Source organism: Lepus europaeus, chromosome 20 (genome assembly GCF_033115175.1).
Source record: "Lepus europaeus isolate LE1 chromosome 20, mLepTim1.pri, whole genome shotgun sequence".
NCBI lineage: Eukaryota > Metazoa > Chordata > Mammalia > Lagomorpha > Leporidae > Lepus > Lepus europaeus.
The window spans coordinates 34074469-34093573 of NC_084846.1; the positions used below are offsets into that span (position 1 = coordinate 34074469).

The 19105-nt window shown below is 62.6% G+C and overlaps 1 protein-coding gene across 1 annotated transcript; it reads left to right on the plus strand.

Moving 5' to 3' along the window:
- Nucleotides 1-6094: 6094 nt before the first annotated feature.
- AQP1 (aquaporin 1 (Colton blood group)) lies at nt 6095-16132 on the plus strand. Its single transcript, XM_062178955.1, has 4 exons — nt 6095-6546; nt 14579-14743; nt 15049-15129; nt 15644-16132. The coding sequence occupies exons 1-4, from the start codon at nt 6163-6165 to the stop codon at nt 15821-15823; spliced, it is 810 nt and encodes a 269-aa protein (XP_062034939.1). The 5' UTR covers nt 6095-6162; the 3' UTR covers nt 15824-16132.
- The last annotated feature ends 2973 nt before the right edge of the window (nt 16133-19105 follow it).

Below are 19105 nucleotides of genomic sequence, written 5' to 3' on the forward strand. Positions count from 1 at the left end.
CAGGGATGCTGGCCTCACTGACTAGACTCCCCGGAGGGACCTCAGAGGGAAGTGTCTCAGGGGATGGGACAAGGCCAGCCTTGTCCACCCTCCCTCCCACCCCCAGCATGCATCCCCACTGGCTCTGCTCATGCCATCAGGACATCGAGGGGACGATGGTGACCACATAGGTGAGCCCGCCCCATCCCTGCTCTGTGGGGCCCAGCACACCCTCCTGGGCTTGGGGGCTGCTCCTTTCAGCTGTGGAAACTGTCCTGAGCTGACTATGAGCAGAGAGCTGGGTCAGGCCCGGTGTCCGCCCCACTCAGACTGGAGGCAGCGTCTGGAGCAGCAGAGAGACCAGGACACACACATGATGGGAACACTCATGGATGAGCATTGTGCATGTATGCGTGTGTGTGCACAGGTGTGTGTCCATGCAGGTACAAGCCTGTGTGCTCTGTGTGTGTGTGTGTGCAGCCCAGGCTTGGCCATGGGAAGAGGAGGGGACAAGTCGGCCTGTACTATGGCACCGCTAGGCAGGTGCTGTACCTTGGCAGGGCAGGCAGGAGCAACTGAGGACCCAGCCTGTAGGAGAGGTCGTTAGGGACAGGAGCCACGGCCAGGAGCTTGTCAGAGGAGTCAGTTGGAGCACAGCTGGGATGAGAGCGTCTCTGACCTGTACCCTCCTGGCTGCCGGTGGTGACAGAGTCACACGGTGACTTTTTTTTTTTTTTTTTGCCTTCACGGGCCCCTTCCTCCATAAAGATTTTAAAGAGTAGATTTTACGACTGCCTGGCAGGAAGACGAAGTATCAACCATGGTGAGAGGAGCCTGAGCACCGTGACGGGGGTTTCTGTAGAGCTCTGGTGCCCGCTGGCATCAGATGGACAGGGAGCCCCGGGCGCTGTGTCTGCTCCAGCTGCTGGGACTCGGGAGATGCCGGCGAGGCCTCGGCCCCTGGAGGCGCCCAGCCTGTGCCACTGTGAGGCCTGGAGGAGGCGGTGGCAGCTCTGAGGTAGAGGGGGAGACAGGTAGGGAAGGACTGGGGGCCTCTGGGAGCAGGGCTGGGCAGGTGGGGGAGCCGTTGCAGGGGCCTGGAGTCCCAGCCTGATGGGCTGGCTCTGAGCACCCGCAGATGCCCCATGAAGACTGCTGACCAGGGGAGAGGGCAGGGGAGCCTGCGAAACCCGCAAAGGAGGGCAGACAGCTACCAGCCGTGGGGCAGGTGCAGCAAGTCTCCAAGGCAACAGTTGAGTGGGGGGTGGATGTGGCTCTGCCCTAACACGGACCTGTTGGCATGGGTGGCTGCAGAGAGCGAGGCGTGCCCCTTGGACACCTGTGGCTGCCAGGTTTCCGATTCGTGGTTCTTTGCTGCAGTCCCAGGAGGAGTTGGCCTCTCGTCAAGCAGCGAAGGAAGAGGAGGAGGCTGGGTGTGGCTGGCAGACCAAGCCTGGAGCAGACAAGAGACGCAGACCGAAGTACTGGCTCCACCCAGACCCACCGGAAGCCTCTCCCCTTGAGCCTCAGTTTCCCCATGCACAAAATGAAGGCCTCTGATCCAATGCCCTAGACTTCGTCTCCTAATCTCCATGCTCTAAACTCTGATGAGGCAAATGCAGATTCCTTAGGGAGCCCAGAGCAAGAGGGAGCAGAAAAGGAAGCTGCAGGGATGGCCAGGGCCCAGGGCAGAGGCTGCATCCGGCGTGGGGAGTCTTCCAGAACCACTTCCATACCGACACTTCCTTTCAGGGCCCGAGGGCAGCGGCTGCTCCACTCAGAGCCCTGGCCTGCCCTGCCCTCTCCTTGGGCGTGGCCAGGCAGCTCAGCCCAAATGCTACCAACAGTGCTCTGAGCAGGGGCTCCCCACTGGCAGGGCCAGGCTGGGAAAAGATGACCATGACCGTGCACCTCCATGGAGGCCTTCTCTGAGCTGGGGAGAGGCTGGTCGGCCTGGCCCTGGCTCAGGCACGCAGGGCTGGGGCCAGGGTGAGGATGGCCGGGAGGCCGCAGCCTCGGAAATGACCGCAGTGCCCAGCCCTGGTGAGTGCCTGGTGGCCCCTGAATCTGCTTTTGATTTGAGAGGGATTGTGTGTCACCTCCGCGAGGAGGAACCTGGGGCACAGGGAGGCACTGCCAGGCTTTGAGAGGTGGGCGCTGCCTCTGGGCAGCAGGAGAGGGACAGGCCAGGGGCCCACCCCTGGGCTCAGCTCTGCCCAGCTTTACCACGCAGAGCTGGGACAGCCCAGGCTGCCAACCGCAGTCACGGGCAGCTCCGTGCACAGGAACCCGCGCCCCTGCCTGGAGCAGCGTGGGGAGGGGATGAGGACCTGGCTGAGGGCTTAGCTCTGAAACCCTGCGCAGGGCCTGGCTCCTTTCAGCGTCTCTGCTCTGGACCTGGGCGTCCCCTTCTGCCCAGGCAGCTGGCCTCGCCTCCTGGGAAAGAAGACTCCAGACCAGCACCAAGTCTGGCCGCGGCCCCCTGAGGGGAGCCGTGAGAGTCGGGCATGGGGCAGAAGCGGGTGCCCCACCGACACTGGTCTGCTGGCTGACCTCTGACGCCCACCACCCATATCCAAGCCCCTGGGCACTGTGCTTCTTCCCACCCTCTGCCCCAGTTCAGGAAAGTGGAGAATTCACCCAAGCCATTGGTGAACGGATGCTGGTGCCATGGTCCCGTATGATGTCCAAGCCCCCTCCCACCTGGAGGGATGAGGTCATGGTTTCTTGTCACCCTGCCTGGGGGCAGGCACCCATGTTGGACCCAGAGGGAGGGTCTAGTCCCCTCTCCCCAGTCCCTCTGCCTGCCCTCCATAGAAGCTTCTGGTTAGTGAGAGCCGTGGCCACACCCGTGGGCGGCTTCTCCCCACACAGCCCAAGGTCCAGACCCTTCACCCACCTCCTAGCCTCTGCCCACTCCCCTCCAGATGAAGCCCCAGGCTCTCCCCGGGCTCCCTGGGGAGACGGGCCCCAGCCCGTCCTGGGAACAGCAAGCTCTGACCAGAAAGCAGGTCTCCCGGGTCTCGCCAGACATGTGGGAAGGAGGCACATCTGGAAAAGCACTTCCCGAGCCCGTTGCTGCCAGCAGGGCCAGAGCAGCCTCAAGCCCTGCCCAGGGTTCTGATTCAGTCTGCATCAGGCGTCTGGGCTCCGAGGGCTGGGCCCATGCCGTCGTCCCTGGGAGGGACACGGAGCCGACAGAGGGTGAAGGGATAGCGGGTGCACTGTGGGAAGAGCTTCAGGGCGGGCTGGGGCCACAGGGTGGCTCTGGCTGCTCTCCCGACTTCTCAGGGTGCCTGCCCACCCACCCTTAGCCCAGTGCTCCCCTCCCCACCCCACCCACCCCCACCTTAATACGCAGAGAAGCTGGAGCTACCCCCTCACTCCTGGCCCTCACTCCCACCCCGCACCCATCCTGCTGCGTCCGGCTCTTATACTTGGTCCTGGGCCAACACGAGGGCTTCTGTCCAGTAATTAAGCCCGTAGGGACCCTTCCTGGCAGGCAGGCGGAGACCCAGAGCCTCTGCCTGGGATTAGGTGGTGATGGGCTCTCCTTCTGGCCCTGCCTTTCCTGAGCAAGTCACTTTCGTTGCTTCTGAGCCTTCCGGGGCTGCGGGGCGAAGGCCACAGTTGGATGAAGGGCATCAGTGGGACGCTGGTCCTTTTGCCCTACTTGGACTTAGCCTGGATTGGTCGAATACCAGGGAGGAGGCGGCAGCAGAGGGGTCTGGGGTGTCTCTGAGCCTCCAGCCACAAACCCTCCCCTGGCCCATCCAATGGCTGGGTGGTAGCCACGGAGACCGTTTTGTACCACGGGAGAGTGCGGAGTCTGCATTTGCCTCTCCGGCCCCCTGCATTCTGATGACGCCTCCTGGTGACGCCGGTGCCTTCTTACACAGGACGGGAGCCGCAGCAGCTGCACGGCAGCAGACGCCCAGCCGGGAAGGTATGGCCTCGCCCTGAGGACCAGAGACCGGGGTGGGGGCCCCACACTGTTCCCCGTGGCTCTCCAGCTCCTGCTGCAGAGCCAGGGCACCTGCTGAGGGACACCTTCACACTCACACACACTCCACAGTCCCAGCTGGCCCCTGCAGCCACACGGAGCCCAGTGAGGACAGGACGCCAGTCTGTCTGGGCGTTTGCTATCCCCAGCACCCAGGACAGTGTTTGGCATCTGCCAGGGGCTAAGCCAGCCCTTGGTGGGTAAATTCGTAGGTCCAGGTGGCTGTCACTGTCATGCGAGTCATGCAGCCTCTGGCCTGGCCTGCAGTCATGGGTCCACCAAGCTTGTGGCCCTGATTCTGCCAGGGGGCATCCAGTAGTAGCCCCATGGGGCCTGGGGCCAGTCCCGCCCCAACCCTGGCCTCCCTCACTGCCTCTTGGCTGGATCTTGGCACTGAGCAGTGTCAAAGCTCAGCCCTGGATGAATAGGGGGAGGGGGAGGACAGGTGACAATGGTGTGGGGGTCCCGCAGTGGATGTGGCCCAGGGGAGACACGCCAGGAGCCTGGGGCCTGAGAGAAAGGAGCCATGCCTCTGTCCCCCGTGTGAGGAACCCCAGCCCTGTGAGCAGACCTCTGGCTGGAGGACCCTGGAGCTGACCACAGAACTCCTCGCGGGGGCCCGGGCTGCTGTGCTGAGGCTGTGCCGAGAGGAGGATGCGCAGGAAGCTCTGGGAAGCGACCAGCAGTTGGCCCCCTCTCTGGGCTGGTTAATAAGGCACCGATTACCTCAGTTCACCCAGGCTCCTGAACAGACAGGGCTGCCAGCCACCAGGGTGACAACCTGCCCCGGGGCCACTCTGTGCTTACAGGCAGTGGGGTGCACGTGGCTGGTGCAGCTCCTGACCCCACCCCAGCTGGCCGCCTGCCCCCAGCACACGCAGATTTCGGAGGCGTCCCTCCCCTCCCTGGCTGGGGAGGAGTCAGCACTGCTGGGGCAGGAGGGCAGCAGGGAGGGCAGGTGGAAGGCGAGCTGCCCAGAGCATCCCAGGTCCTTGCTGAGCGCCCAGCTGGGGCCCTGCCCGGATCACCTTCCCGCACCAGCACAGGCAAGGGGGCTGCACCCGGGGCTTCCTGCCTGCTCTTGGCTGGGTCCTGATTCCTGCTCTGCTGGCTGCCCCTGGGCCGTGGGTCTTCTCTCCCCGGCAGCTGTCGGCTCCCTGGCTCCCGGCTCCTCTGTAACTCCCACCTTTCTGCTTTGTGGCTGCGGAGCCAGCTGGCTCCCACCTTGGCGGTGTGTTTCCTGCCGGCCTGTCTCCCCGTCTCGGGCTGGGGCACTCTCTATTCCTCTCCCCTGCGCCCACAGCCATGCTTCTCCCCTGCCTCTCTGCCCTTGCGGTCTGCCTGCCTCCCCCCGCCCACCCTTTTCTCTCCTCTCGGGGACTTTGAGCTCTGGGTTGAGCTTCTGCTCTTTCTGTCTCTCCACTAACCTGTGGCCATGTCTCAAACTGGCCCCGACACCCCCACAGCCCCCACGGCATCAATACACATTGCTCCCCGGGACTTGGAGGGGCCCTGGGTGGGGCTTCCTGCCATCTCATGCCTGCCCTTGACCCGGCACGGAGGGCAGCACCCAGACAAGCTCCCTCCCTGTCCACGGAGGCCTGGCGGCTCTGGGGCGTCCCTGAAGTGACGCGCAGTGCTGGGGCCCCGGAGCTGCCGGCTCCAGACCGGACACGGCTCTTGGGTGGGATTGGGGATGCCAGGCAAAGCCAGGTCATGGTGCCGCCTCCAGGGAGGACCGTGCCCGGCACCCCCTGAGCTCTGCACATAGGTCTGGGCCACCTGGCTTTCTCCAGCCCCCTGAGTGGGGCCAGCTTGGAGGAATTTCCCAAAGCCTATTAGAGCAGCGGCTGCCTCCTGCCTGCCTCCTCGGACTGGGCAGGGCGGAGGGTGGAGGGAGCCAGGGAGGGAGGGAGGGAGGGAGGGAGGGGGAGAGGAGGAAGGAAAAAAGTTGGCAGGCGGACAGCAGAGCCGTGGCGGCATCTCGCCCCAGAGGAGGCCTGTGCGGTGCGGGGCGGGCCAGCGGCAAGGAGAGGCCTTTCCTCCCTTTGTGCTCCCCGCCCCCCGTCCACACCCCCACACCCCCCGCCCTATAAATAGGCCCCGGCCAGGCTGTGGCTGAGCTTGCAGGCAGTGGAGCCCCAGGCAGCGAGCCGCCTCCCGCCGAGCCCCCAGCCAGCATGGCCAGCGAGTTCAAGAAGAAGATCTTCTGGAGGGCGGTGGTGGCCGAGTTCCTGGCCATGACCCTCTTCGTCTTCATCAGCATCGGTTCTGCCCTGGGCTTCCAGTACCCGGTGGGCAGCAACCAGACGGCCGTGCAGGACAACGTGAAGGTGTCGCTGGCCTTCGGCCTGAGCATCGCCACACTGGCCCAGAGCGTGGGCCACATCAGCGGCGCCCACCTCAACCCGGCCGTCACGCTGGGCCTGTTGCTCAGCTGCCAGATCAGCATCCTGCGAGCCGTCCTGTACATCATCGCCCAGTGCGTGGGGGCCATCGTCGCCACCGCCATCCTCTCGGGCGTCACCTCGTCCCTGCCCATGAACTCGCTCGGCCGCAACGACGTGAGTCGCGGGGACCCAGGCGTGCGGGGAGTCCAGCAGAGAGGAACTCAGCCCCATCCTCTGCCCATTGTGCAGATGGAGACGCTGAGGATCCGAGAGGACCAGAGGTTGCTGAAGGTCACGGAGAGCTGGGGCTGGAGCTCAGCTGTGCCTGCTTGCTGCCAGGCACTGTGGGAAGCTGAGCTCCAGAGACTGGTGGCTGTGCCAATGTCCCCTGCAGGGCATCTGCTGCGGGAACAAGCTCTGGGAGCCGCTGGCTGTTTGGGCCAGCAGTTGTACCCCCGGGGCCGTAGCTTCCTGGCGCTCCTTTGCCCTGCCTGTGCAACCAGCTCCATTCTCTGGAGCCCTGCTCCTGGGCAAGCTCTGCCTGCAGCCCCCAGCCATGCTGAGCCAGAGGGCGGCATATCTGTGACCAGTTCTGCGAGTGTGGGAGCAGGAATCCCCAGGGGAGCCTCCAGGTGGCCCCCTGTGTTCACACAGGTCCCCAGATCAACTGCCCCCGTCCCAGGAGACAGGCCCCTCTGTGGCTCTGCCCAGGGACCTGGACAAAGATAAGGGGGTGGAAGCGCTGTCCCAGGCTGCTGGAAGGCGGCTGCCCCAGACGGCAGCATGGGGTGGGGGCAGGGGCCGGCGCCACCATCCGGGGTGTGTTTGTGTGTGTGACCATGTGCGTGTGCACCTGCTGGCCGGTGCGGTCTCTGAGCCTGTGGAAGCGCTGTGCACATTTGCATTGCTGTGTTGGGGGCACGTGTGCCCACCTGTGTCCAGGGATCCTAGGCCAGGGTGGGTAATGGCAGCCACACGTTGGCAGCTGAGCGGGAGCTGCCCAGAGGATTGCTCCTTGATGGCTTACTAAGCATGTCTGCGTGGCTGTTGGTGGCAGCTGCCTGTGGTCACAGACCTAGGCTTTTGCAGTTCCTCGGCCAAGTGCCCGGGCCACGGCAGGGGGCCATTTGGCACGAGTGGCTGCGTAGGGGCTAGAGGATGTCTCAGAGGGCCGGAGGGACAGGCAGGCAGGTTCAGGGAGCAGAGAGGAGGCACGGGATCCAGAGAAACCAGGCTGGCAGAGCAGGCAGCTCGGGACAGAAAGGTGGCTGGCAGAGGCTCCTCAGGGGTGGCGGGGGTGGGGTGGGGATTGGGATTAGAGTCTGCATGCTCTGCAGCTCAAGTTCAAGTCCTGGGAAGGGGCTGGTGCTGAAGGCAGCTGGCCGGGCCCTGCCACCAGGGGATTAGCACTTCTTCTGTCACAGTGACACCTCGCTCGCTCAGCCCTCCTCGGAGCCAACCTCTGCTGAGCCCAGGATTGAAGATTAGCCCTGCGGCTGGAGTTTAGACTTTAGCCAAGGGAAGACGTGGCTGGCTGCAGTGGGTGTCAGGGACAGAGCTCAGCGGGCCATGTCCCTCCCAGCCTCCATCTCTGCAGAGGGGGCAGAGCTAGGTGACTAGGGAGAGTCAAGTTTGCACCAGGGCTTGGCTGGGCAGGAGGGGGTGGGGAAGGGTCACCCTAGAAGGGGGGTGGAGACCCCCAGGCCTTCTGGCTCCCTCTTGTGCCTTTCATCTCAGGGGGCAGGCGGGGGGTGGGGTGGGCCTATGCACCTGGCAGAGCAGGCAAATGCCACAATCTCCAGTGTGGCACTCAGGCAAAGGCGGGAGGACGGTGCTCCCTCTGTGCCATCTGCTCTGGCCCCACCCTGCTTAGGTGTCCCAGCCCCTTCTCCGGTCTCTGCTTTTCAGTCACACTGGGCTGGGGGCAGGCGCACGGCGTCCAGTGCTGTCTGCTGCTAACTCGCGGAGTTTCTGTGGAGCTCAAGGGGTACCCGGGCTGGTGCCATCTCCTGGCTGTGCCCACACTACCCGCTCACGTTGCTGGCTGGAGCTTATCGTCTCCACAAGGGCCAAGCATTCTGGTGGGGGCTCAGGCGCTGCAGTGGAGGTGGTCAGAGGTGGGGGGTCTGGGGCACGAGTGTGGGCCCAGAAACAGAGCAGCTGCCCCCAGAAAGGGCTCCGTCAGCCCCCGGCCCTGGGATCTGCAGGGCCCTGGGTGGACCAGATGCCTCCGTTGTGGAGGGTCGGGGGAGGGGAAGAGAGCAGCCTGAGCCACACGCAGGTGACACAATCTTTCCTCCAGCCCTAGGGGAGGCTCCCGCAGCCCCTCTGGCTCAGGGCCCCACCCTGGCCCAAATCTGGGTGGGGTGAGTCGTTGGCATGGAGATTTCCCAGGAAAATAGGGAAAGAAGTGGCAGGAAGTGGTTGGGGTGAGTCAAGGGGTGTCCCCCCACCCCAACACTGGGTAGGGACAACTCTCTCCTGATTGAGTCAGCGCTCGGCACACGCCCTAGAGAGACCACGGACTCCGTCCTGCCTGCGGGGTCCCCGCGGTTCTAGCCCCAACTGTGGCCAAGGGGAGAGGCTCCGGGGCTGGGGTGGGCACTCTGGCGGGGGCCTGCTTTAGCTCAGCCACTGGCACCCTGTGTGGGACTCCACATAGCTGCCCTGGCCAGGGTGGCCGAGGGACAGAGAAGGGTGTGATGGGCTCTGGGAAGCAGGGGCCTCGGCAGTCCTGGAGTTAGCTGCTGTTTGCGTGTTCCCCTCTCCAGCCTGCACTTACCCACTCCCTAGGAAAAAGACAGGCTGCTGGCTGCTGAGTGCAGGGCGGGGCCAGCCCGGCTCCAGCCCTGGGCAGCCCACAGGCCCTCTGCAAGATAAGCCCTGTGCACAGCTGCAGGTATGATAAGAGGTGTCCCGGCTGGCCTGGGAACTTCTGAACTTTAGAGGTAGGAAAGTCGGGAGGGCTTCAGGGAGGAGGTGCTGTGTGAGCCTGGCTGAGACGTTCCCAGAGGAGGAAGCACTCTCCTGGCAGAGAACCTGTGAGAGCAGAAGGGAGAGTGGAGGGCCCAGGCCGGACTGGGGGCCATGGTGGGAGCTTGGTGTGGGCTCAGTGTTCAGCCTCTAGCCCGTGGGCTCAGCCCCCTGCCCCGGGTCCCCGGGGCATAGTGTGAAACCCCCTCTTGCGGGGGGGGTCTCCTCTCAGCCCTGCTGTCCAGGGCCTGAGTACTTCAGCAATGCTTCCACCTGCCGCAGCAGAGCCGACCTTGGCCCCAAGCTACCTCCTCCCCCGCCCTCCGGGCCCTTGCTTCCCCATCACCAGGCGAGAGGCCCCTCTTTGTCTCCCCGGGGTGAGGGCCCCTGGCGCCTCCTCCAGAGCTCAGGGGTGGGCTGGGGAGAGGGAAGCCAGAGTTTCCGCTGACCCTGCCCAGAGAGGGGGCCAGGGGCTGGCTGGTGGTGCCACTGCCGGGACCTATAATTACTGCTTTCAGCCAGCGCCAGCTGAGGGGGAGAACACGGAGGCCGGAGCTTTGCGGCGGAGCTTTCCCTCGCCACGGAAAATCCAGCGGCTGTTTCCCTTGTTGGAGCCCTGGGGCAGCCCCATCCACCCCCGGGCTGCACCTTGGCCCTGGCCGGGAGGAGCCACGCCCTGAGGGTGCAGGGCCCTGCAGGCCCATCACTCCTGCCTTTCCCTTTTTATACCCCGCCTGGCAGGGACCCCTCCATGCCAGCGCACTTTCCCTCCGGCAGGCCCTGTGTGGAGCCCCATCCTGGTGGGGAAGGGAGCACTGGGTTCCTGCTGGCAGAGCCTCCGCGGGCCCTGCAGGCCCCACCACCACTGTGTGGAAGTGCCAGTGAGTCTGGGGTCTCCAGACCGACTGGGATCAGAGTGCTCAGACCAGCAGGTGGGAGCAGAACATCACGTCTGGGGCTCTCACGGTGCTGGGGCGCACTCCATCAGGGCCTCTTTCTGCGGATGGAAGAGCCGATTGTTCCCAGAGGAGGGGTGGGGGCTCCTCAGCCGAGCCCCTTCCTTTCCCTGCCCTGCAGCAAGGAACAGGCAGAGGGAGGCGGAGAGGGAGGGAGGGAGCCCCTGCTTTGTGCATTGTTTCTCAGCAGGAAGACCTTCTGGGAGTGAATAAAGGGCCTTTGGGGGCCACTGTGTTCTCATCCAGGGGCCCCTTCCCTCTGCCCCACCGTGCTGCAGCCAGCAGTGGCATCTGTGTGGGCGTGGCACGGCCGGGCCATCCAGGGGCTCGGGGCAGGCAGAGACCCCGACCTGCAGAGCCCACCTGAGTAAGAGATGGTGCCCTGTGTCCTGTGTGACCACTGTCCTCAGCCATAGCAGGGCCAGCGCCTGATGGGTTTCTTTGAATGGCCCATGCGGGCTTAAAATGTGTGCAAATTCTCTAATTTAGGAGTGTGGCATTTTTTCACATTTTCTGAAATCAAATTTGTGAATTATGAGGCTGGAATCTTTTTAAAGAAATATTTATGTCATTTATTTAAAAGGCAGAAAGAGAAAGAGAGAGAGAGAGAGAGAGAGAGAGAGAGAGAGAGATCTTCAGCAGGGCTACGCCAGGCTGAAGCCAGGAGCCAAGACCTCTGTCCTGGTCTCCAATGTGGTGGCCTCTGCCAGAGTACCAGGGCCATCTTCTGTTGTCTTCCTAGGTGCATTTGCAGGAAACTGGATCAGAAACAGAGTAGCCAGACTGGCACTGGCACGCCCACATGGGACGCCGGCATCTCAGGTGGCCACCTAACCAACTGCACCACAACATGGGCCCCTTGGTTGAAATCTGCCTGATAGTGGGTGGATCCAGTTCTCCAAGTGATTCTGCCAGTTTGGGGGTCATTAGCATTCGGTGCATACAGGTTGAGGATTTTTGTAGTTCTTGGACAGGTTTTTCATTTAATTATGTAATCAACCTCTTGAGGTCTCATGAAAAAAGAGAGAGAGAGAAGGCCACTCCGGAACACAGATGGTCACCCGCAGACGCCGCGGCCACTGTGAGAGGCAGAGAGGCAGAGACACACAAAGCTGTGGGTGTAGCCACGCCATGTGCACATGGCCCCTAAGCTTCCCCACTGCCCAGTGTCAAGTCCCACAGGCACTGGGCAGGTACAGCAGGCCCCCATGCCTCCTGTACCCTGTTCTTTGAAAGCAGATGCTCAGAGACTTAGCCAGGCCTGATTCTGGAGTCAGCTGCTCCCGAACGGTGGGTGCGAGGGTGTCCAGGCCGAGTTGGGGGTCCTGGGCCTTGAGAACTCCCCTGCTTGGCCTGCCCATGGATAGCAGGGAGGGCCAGAGCCCACTTCCCAGAGAGGTCAGCCCTGGAGCCTGGGACATGCTGGCAGCCAGCTCTGCCAGCACCCCCGTCCAAGTGGGGCACAGCCTGGTCCCTTGGCTGGGCCTAAGGGTAGCCAGTACATTGGCCTGTGAGTGTGGGGCAGCGTTGACCCCAGGGCAGGGTTCTGGCTTGGCTGTCTGCTCCCCGAGCTTCGGCCAGCCCATCTGCCATCACCTCCAGCCCTGGCATAGGCCTCCTGGGTGGGCCCCAGAGTCTATCATTTGGCCATCACCTCCAGCTAGCAGGTAAACAAATGGGCCCAGCGTGCAGGGAGCCTGCCCAGAGCTGGCCTACCCCTGGAGGGAAGGAGCTCTAGACAGTTAGCATCCTCCACCACGCCCACCTCCGCTCAGCTGGCCTCTCTCCATAGAGGTTTGGGCAGAGAATTCCCAGCCTGGAGCGAGCAGGTGAGGCACCCATAGAGAGGCAGGAGGTCCCTGTGGGCGGGGCAGGGTGGGACAGAAGTCAAAGTTAGCAAGGGGTGCCGGAAGGTGCAAGAGCTGGGAGGGTCTGCAGCTTTCTTGAGCAGGGGCCTGAGATGGATTCAGCGCCCAAAGCGAGAGCTGTGTCTTCCTCATGCTTCCAAGGTCTGTGGATTTTTCTACAGCTTATACTTGCGTTCACAGAACTGTTGGTTACTTGTTTCCCCTAAGACTTCAGCTGGGTCCAACTACATGGGAGCGAGCAACATTGTTATTCCCCATGTACCAAGTGACTGCAATCGGGATGGGCTCTCTACCAGCACTTGTTTCACACTCAGCGATTTGTGCACAGGAATGCTAAGTTCTGAATTTTTTACCTGCTCTTTCGTGGACATCAAGTTTCAACAGCTCTTCCAGGCCTCCTCCAATCCTGATGAATTTCATCCAGATCTAAGTGATGTAAGGTATTAGGAGGTTGGAGGAAGGCAGCAGATGGTGACGCAATGGGAGAGGAAGGTTGTAGCCCCCGCGGCTCTCAGCTGGCAGGAGGGGGCGCACTTTGGGGTCCCCAGGGCAGGTGGCTGGCTTCTCTCCTCCCCGAGGGCCCAGAGCACTGGGCCCTGAACCGTGCACGACTCCCTGCTCTGCTGACCAGCGGAGGAGCTGAGCTGAGCTGGCCCCGGGCCGTGGGTTGGGTGGGGAGAGTCTGAGGCAGGAGCTCCGCTTAGGGCATCAGCTCCATTAATCAGCCAGGAGGATCTGTCACAGGACGCCCGCCAGCAAGCAATTAGCCGATCCTGGAGAGCGGAGCAGAGCGAGGGAGAAGGAGCCTCTGAGGGGCGTGGCCTCACAGGTGTGTGGAGGCTGGGCTTCTGTCAGCTTTGGGTCCGGCCAGCCCTGCCTCCATCCACCATCTTCACACCTCTGCGCAGGCAGGCCCCCCTCCCCTTCTGCCCATCCCTGAATCCTGCAGATACCACGAGAAAGAACCAGGACAAGAGCCAGCAGTGCTGCCCTGGCTCCTCCTGCCTCGGACCCCTTCCCTTACTCCTCAGACAGCTCCCGCTGCCTTTGGACCTCCTGGCTGCTCTGGACAGTGGGCAGGGACAATTAAATCCACTTTGCAGATGGCAAGACTGAGGCCCAGAGAGGACCAGGCCATGCTCACGGCGCCCAACCTTGGAGCGCCAGCAGAGAACTGGGCATTGCCAGAGAGCTGGCTGGCCCGAGGGCCCGAAGCTCTGGAGCTGGCCAGGAGAGGCCCAGAGCCGGGCCGCAGACAGAGAAGGGGATGTGACTCACTCCCTGTAGCCGAGTGCAGTAGACAAAGGCGGGAAGAGAATTGTTCTTATTAAGATGGCCTCAGGGTGGGGCTGGGAAAACCTCTGGAGGGGTGGGGGGATGCCCCCCACCTAGGAATCTGCAAAATGTCCCATGGGTGCGGAGACGCCCCATGGCCTCAGGACTACGGCTTGTTGGGACGCAGCTGTCCTGCTTGGGGGAAGGCGGCTCAGTGGCCACATCTCTGTGCTGGGCCTCTACCAAGTGGTCCAGTGCCCCTGGACGGGTGCACGGCGCGTCAGGGGGCAGGGCTTCCTGGGGAGGGGTCCGCCTGGTGCGGCTGTGGGAGATGGGGCTCCAGTGACTTCATGGTAGCTCTCATTCCCTTCTTTTTCCATGAGTCATGTTTCTAAAAGTGGCCCAGGAGCAAGTGGCAGCCAGACGGCGGTGGCGGGGGCCTGCGTGGCCAGAGTGAGGACCAGGCCAGGCCAGCGGGCAGGGAGAATGCAGAGAGAAGAGTCAGGAACGCCAAAAGAAACAGGAGCGAGACACTGGGCCACGGGAGAGGCGCACCCGGGAGGGGCAGCGGAGACGGAGGGCGGAGGCAGCAGGGGGCCCGGGCAAGAAGGAGACTGAGACAGAGGGAGTCGCGGGGCTAAGTGGAGCGGGCTTTCCCTAGCTTTGGGATTCGGGCATGCAGCAGGGGGTGGGTGGCATGTTCTGGACTTTGGGGGTAGGAGGCCATGTCCCCTCCACCCCCCAGCTGGGCCCTCCCATTCACTCCTCCTCTTCTTCCACAAGTGTCCCCGACTCTCTCCTCCCACACCTGGGGCTCCGCCCTTGCCGATGGTTTCAGGTACCCCAGCCTGCAGGGCTGCTGTGCCCCAGGCCACTCAGATCTGCAGGCAGAGCTGGGGAGGTCTAGGCTGGCCCTAGGACCAAGCCGTAGTGTGGGAGAGGATGAGGCCGATTGGGGCCGCCTGCTGTGTGTGTCCGGACGGGCCTCTCTGGGCACAGCAAAGGGCACAGTGCTCGTCTCTCTCTGGAGGCACTGAGTCTGGTTCTTGGTGCCCGATCCTGGGAGGCAGGGGCGCCTGGGACCCAGTCCCTGCCTGCCGTGCTCACTGGGCCTCTCTGCTCCCGTCCCCACAGCTGGCCCCTGGCGTGAACTCAGGCCAGGGCCTGGGCATCGAGATCATCGGCACCCTGCAGCTGGTGCTGTGCGTGCTGGCCACCACCGACCGCAGGCGCCGCGACCTGGGCGGCTCAGCTCCCCTTGCCATCGGCTTTTCTGTGGCCCTGGGACACCTGTTGGCGGTGAGCTGGGGGGACTTTCCCTGGTTGGGGTGGCAGTCAGGGAAAGCCTTGCCCAGGGCTGCGGGTGGGGCTGTGGATGGAGCAGGTCAGCCTCAGGGGACTAGGGGACCTCCTGACCAGCTTTCTGGGCTGGTGTCTCTCAGTGCTTCTGGGTCTGACTTGCATTCTCCCCCACCTCGATCTCCTGTCGCTTCCCCTGCACCTGTTTCTGCCCCTGCCCTGTCTCTCCATTCCTCTCCCTTTGCCGGATCCTGTCTTCCCTCTTCTTCCTCTTCCTCTCCCCCTGTCGTCTCCCCAACCCCCAGATCGACTACACTGGCTGTGGCATTAACCCTGCTCGGTCCTTCGGCTCGGCAGTGCTCACCCACAACTTCAACAACCACTGGGTAAGTGACCCCTGTGGGGGCCGCCTGGGGCGGGGGTGGGTGGGAGGCACTAGCATCCGCAGCAAGCCCGAGCCCACCTCACATCCTGCTTTCGCTACACGGAGGTCTGGGAGACAGCAGGACCATGAGGGGTCACACAGTGGGCAGTTCTAGGACTGGCTTCTCCCTCCCAGCTTAGACCCACCCTGCCCTGTCCGGCCCACAAGTCACTCCAGCAGCGTGGCTGAGAGCGGGTCTGAGTCCTGCTCTGCCTGATACGGCGTGGCCTGGGGCAGGTGCTTGCCTCCTGGTGCAGAGGCTTCCCCAGCTGTGAAGTGGGTTCACAGTGGTCCCTCCCCCAGCAGGACTTCGGGGCGGAGAAGGCAGGCACTCACTGGCGCACCTGCAGGCCGAGCTCAGCTCACAGGGAGCGCCCTATGCAGGTTCCAGGCCAGCCTCTTACCTGCTGGGCCCTCACAGTGGGGGAGGCTGGGACGAGCTGGACGCCCTCTGAGCCCGCCCACTCTGCTCCTAGATCTTCTGGGTGGGGCCCTTCATCGGGGGCGCCCTGGCCGTGCTCATCTACGACTTCATCCTGGCGCCGCGCAGCAGCGACCTCACGGATCGCATGAAGGTGTGGACCAGCGGCCAGGTGGAGGAGTACGACCTGGACGGCGATGACATCAACTCCAGGGTGGAGATGAAACCCAAATAGAGGGGCCGGGCCCAGGCACCGACCTGGGGGGTGCGGGTTTGGGGGGGTGGAGGGCGGGCGGGCTGAAATCCGTATTGCAGACACTCTGACAAGCTGGCCAAAGGCACTCCCCTGAGTGGACCTGCCTTCGGGGTCAGGCCTCATTTAGGGGTGTCCATATAACTTTCTTTCTCTGTCTCTGTTTCTTGGCCTCGGAGCTTCTTGGGGACCAAGGTTTACCAGTTGCCCCACTCCCCTGATGTCACGGAGGAGGTAAAAGAGAGGCCCTCAGAGTGTAGCCTTTTCTGGCCTGGAGGGGTGCCAGGCAGTCCCCCTCGACCCGGAGTTGCTCACCTGCTCACCTGCCACGGGTGCCTGTGGTTCTACTGTCAAAGCTTTGTGCCTTTGGGCGTGGCCCCCCTTTCCTAACATGCACCTTGCCCCCAGGAGTGCCAGGAAGGAGATCCCAGCAGGTGCAGTGGGGTGGGGGAGGGCGGGAAATGCAGACAAGCCCCGCCCCTGCCATTTGCCTTGGTCACAGGACCCTCCCACTATACTTGCTGCATGAACTTGGAGCTGGCCCCAGTGACTCCATCTGTACAGTAGCGGGGACAGGGTGAGCCATGTGGGCCTGAGGTCCTCTCTAGGATTCTGCAAGTGTAGACACGTCATGGGTTCCAGGAGGTATAGTGTAGACCCCTGTGTACAAGCAGATGGGTTTCAGAGAAGAGGTCCACCCACTGCCCAGGGAGTGGCTTCCCAAGTTGCGGTTGGCTGTTGCAGACTGAAGGTCATTTAGAGGGCAGAGGACAGGCACTCGTGTTCCTTCACCATGTCCACGTCCATGTCCACGGCCCGCTGCACAGTGGCCATCATGTCTCAGTTCTCCACTTCCCTTGCCGGTGTGGACACAGGTCCCTGATGTGAGTGTGTCATTAAAGAACCCTGGGTTCCCTGAAGCCCGGAGGCTGGGGACAGCCAGACCCCTACCCTGAGCAGCCCCTGGGGGCACAGCCACTGCCAGACTCCTGCCCCGTGGGCCCTAAGTGGGAGGAGCCCCCTTGCTTTGTTCATGAGCATGGTGGGGGGCATCGGGGTAGCTTCCTGACTCTGGGACCCCAGGCCACAAATCCTTTCCTCCTCACTGACCTGGAGGGCAGAGGTCAGCAGTGGGAGTTGGGGAGCTGGTCCTTGTGCTCAGCTATCTGCTCGAGTCCATTGAATTCCACCAGGGCCAGAGCAGCTCCCCGGCGTGTCCATAGCCAGGGTGGCAATGAAAACCCAGAGACACAATGATGCAGGTGCACAGCCAGGAGGCCTTAGCAGTCATTGACACGTGGCATGTGCACACGCATGTCTCCATTCCCTAGCAGGAACTTCCAGCCATGTAACAGATGAGGAAACTGAGGCCCAAGACCCCCACAACTAGATGGTTTGGCCAGGCCTAGCAATGAAGGCCATGTCTCTGGCTACTCCCTGGAGCTTGAGGCTGACCCCTGTCATTTGCAGCTTCCCAGTTTCTGCCTGGGCACTGACCAGGGCCTGGGGGTGGGGGTGGGGTGTGTGGGAGGGGAGAGGGGCAGGCCCACTCCCTGCTGGTTCTGGCTGCTGCGCCGAGGACCCTGCGTCTGTCTGCTCTGCATACCTGCCTCTGGAATTGGAATTTCACGTATGTTAAGTCAATAAAGGAAATGACACGTAAAGTCCGCCGGCCTCCTGTGGTTCTTCTCCCTGGGGTGCTGTGTCCCTACAGGGGTGTTCTGGGTCTGCAAGGGAGGGTGGGGGAGCTCCTGCCTGCTCACCTGCTCTCAGGACCCTCGGCACAGAACCCCACCGCAGGGGCTCAGAGTCCTGCCCTGCCCACCCTACCCCCACCCCTGCAGGTAGTGTTCAGGGCTCAGTGGACCACTCTGGAGGTCTGGGGGCAGCTGAGTGGCGCAGGGGTTCTGGCCGTTTGCTCGGGGCGGTAGGAGTGTGGGAGGGCTGGGGAAGGCGGGGCTGAGGTCCAGCAGCCCCACTAATCCCCTCTGCCCTGTATAGTGTTCTCCCTCTGCCCTCAGCTCACATGTGTGACCCCACCTGCCCCTGTGCCCCAGGGGGCTGAGGCTCAGGGGACACACACTCAGTCCTCCGAGTCGGTGAGATGAGTGTCAGGTTCAGGGTCAGACCTAGGTTCCTGACACTGCCCCAGTGCACACACTTTGGGCTGCTTCCCCCTCATGGGGCCAACTCCTATGGTAAACTGAGAGTTGAGAACAGGGCACAGGCTGGGGCAAGCTCACGCCGTCCACAGAGTCTCAGGGGGCCGTCACCTCCCAGGGTCTCTCCAGGCCACAGGGGCACAGTGGGTGGGAAGATCCGGTGCCCCAGCACTACTCCTGAGAGACACTTGATTCCTGTCTCCCTCTGGGGAGGGTGTGGCTGATGGGGGGGTGGGTGCTGGGTCACCTGCGCTGGGGCACAGAGCTACCACTGCCCATGCAAACCATTCCTGTGCCTCCCAGATTGAGGATGGGTGAGTGACAGCCAGGTTTGTGGGAGGCCCACCTGGGGGGTGTGCATAGGGTAACACTCAGAGTATTTGTGGTTTGTCTCTTGTCCCATCCTACTGGGCACAAAACCTTCCTAGTCCCTTCCCTGGCTCTGACCACCCCACCTCCACCCCTGCTGACCACCGCCCCCATTCCATGGCAGAGTCTTGTTGTACAGGGGGCCTGCCAAAAGCTCATGGAGAATGCATGTTATAAAAAACGGTGCAGGGCCGCAATGTGGTGCAGTGGGTTAAGCTGCCTCCTGGGACAATGGCATCCTGTAGGAGCATCAGGGGCCCAGCTGCTCCACTTCCAACCCGGCTCCCTGCTGATGCACCTGGGAAAGCAGCAGAAGATGGTCCAGGTGCTTGGGCCCCTGCCACTCATAAGGGAGACCTGAAGGAGTTCTAGGCTTCTGGTTTCAGCTTGGCTCAGCCCCGGCATTTGCAGCCATTTGGGGAGTGAACCAGCAGACAGAAGATATCTCCCTCTCAGTCTCTCTCTCTCTCTCTCTCTCTCTCTCTCTCTCTCTCTCTGCCTTTCAAGTAAATAAATCAATCTGCATTTAAGAAAAAAACCCTTTGCATGGATTTCAAAATTTTGCACCAAAAGTACACTTATTTTTCAGTTCACTTTCCCAGAAATGGTTCCGAAAGACGCTCCCATGGGGAGGCTGTGACTTCTAGAGTCCTAGAGCCGGGAAGCAGGACCTGACGAAGCGGCAGGGACCTGGTCTTCCTTGAGCGCCAATGCCGAGCGAGGCCTGTCCTGT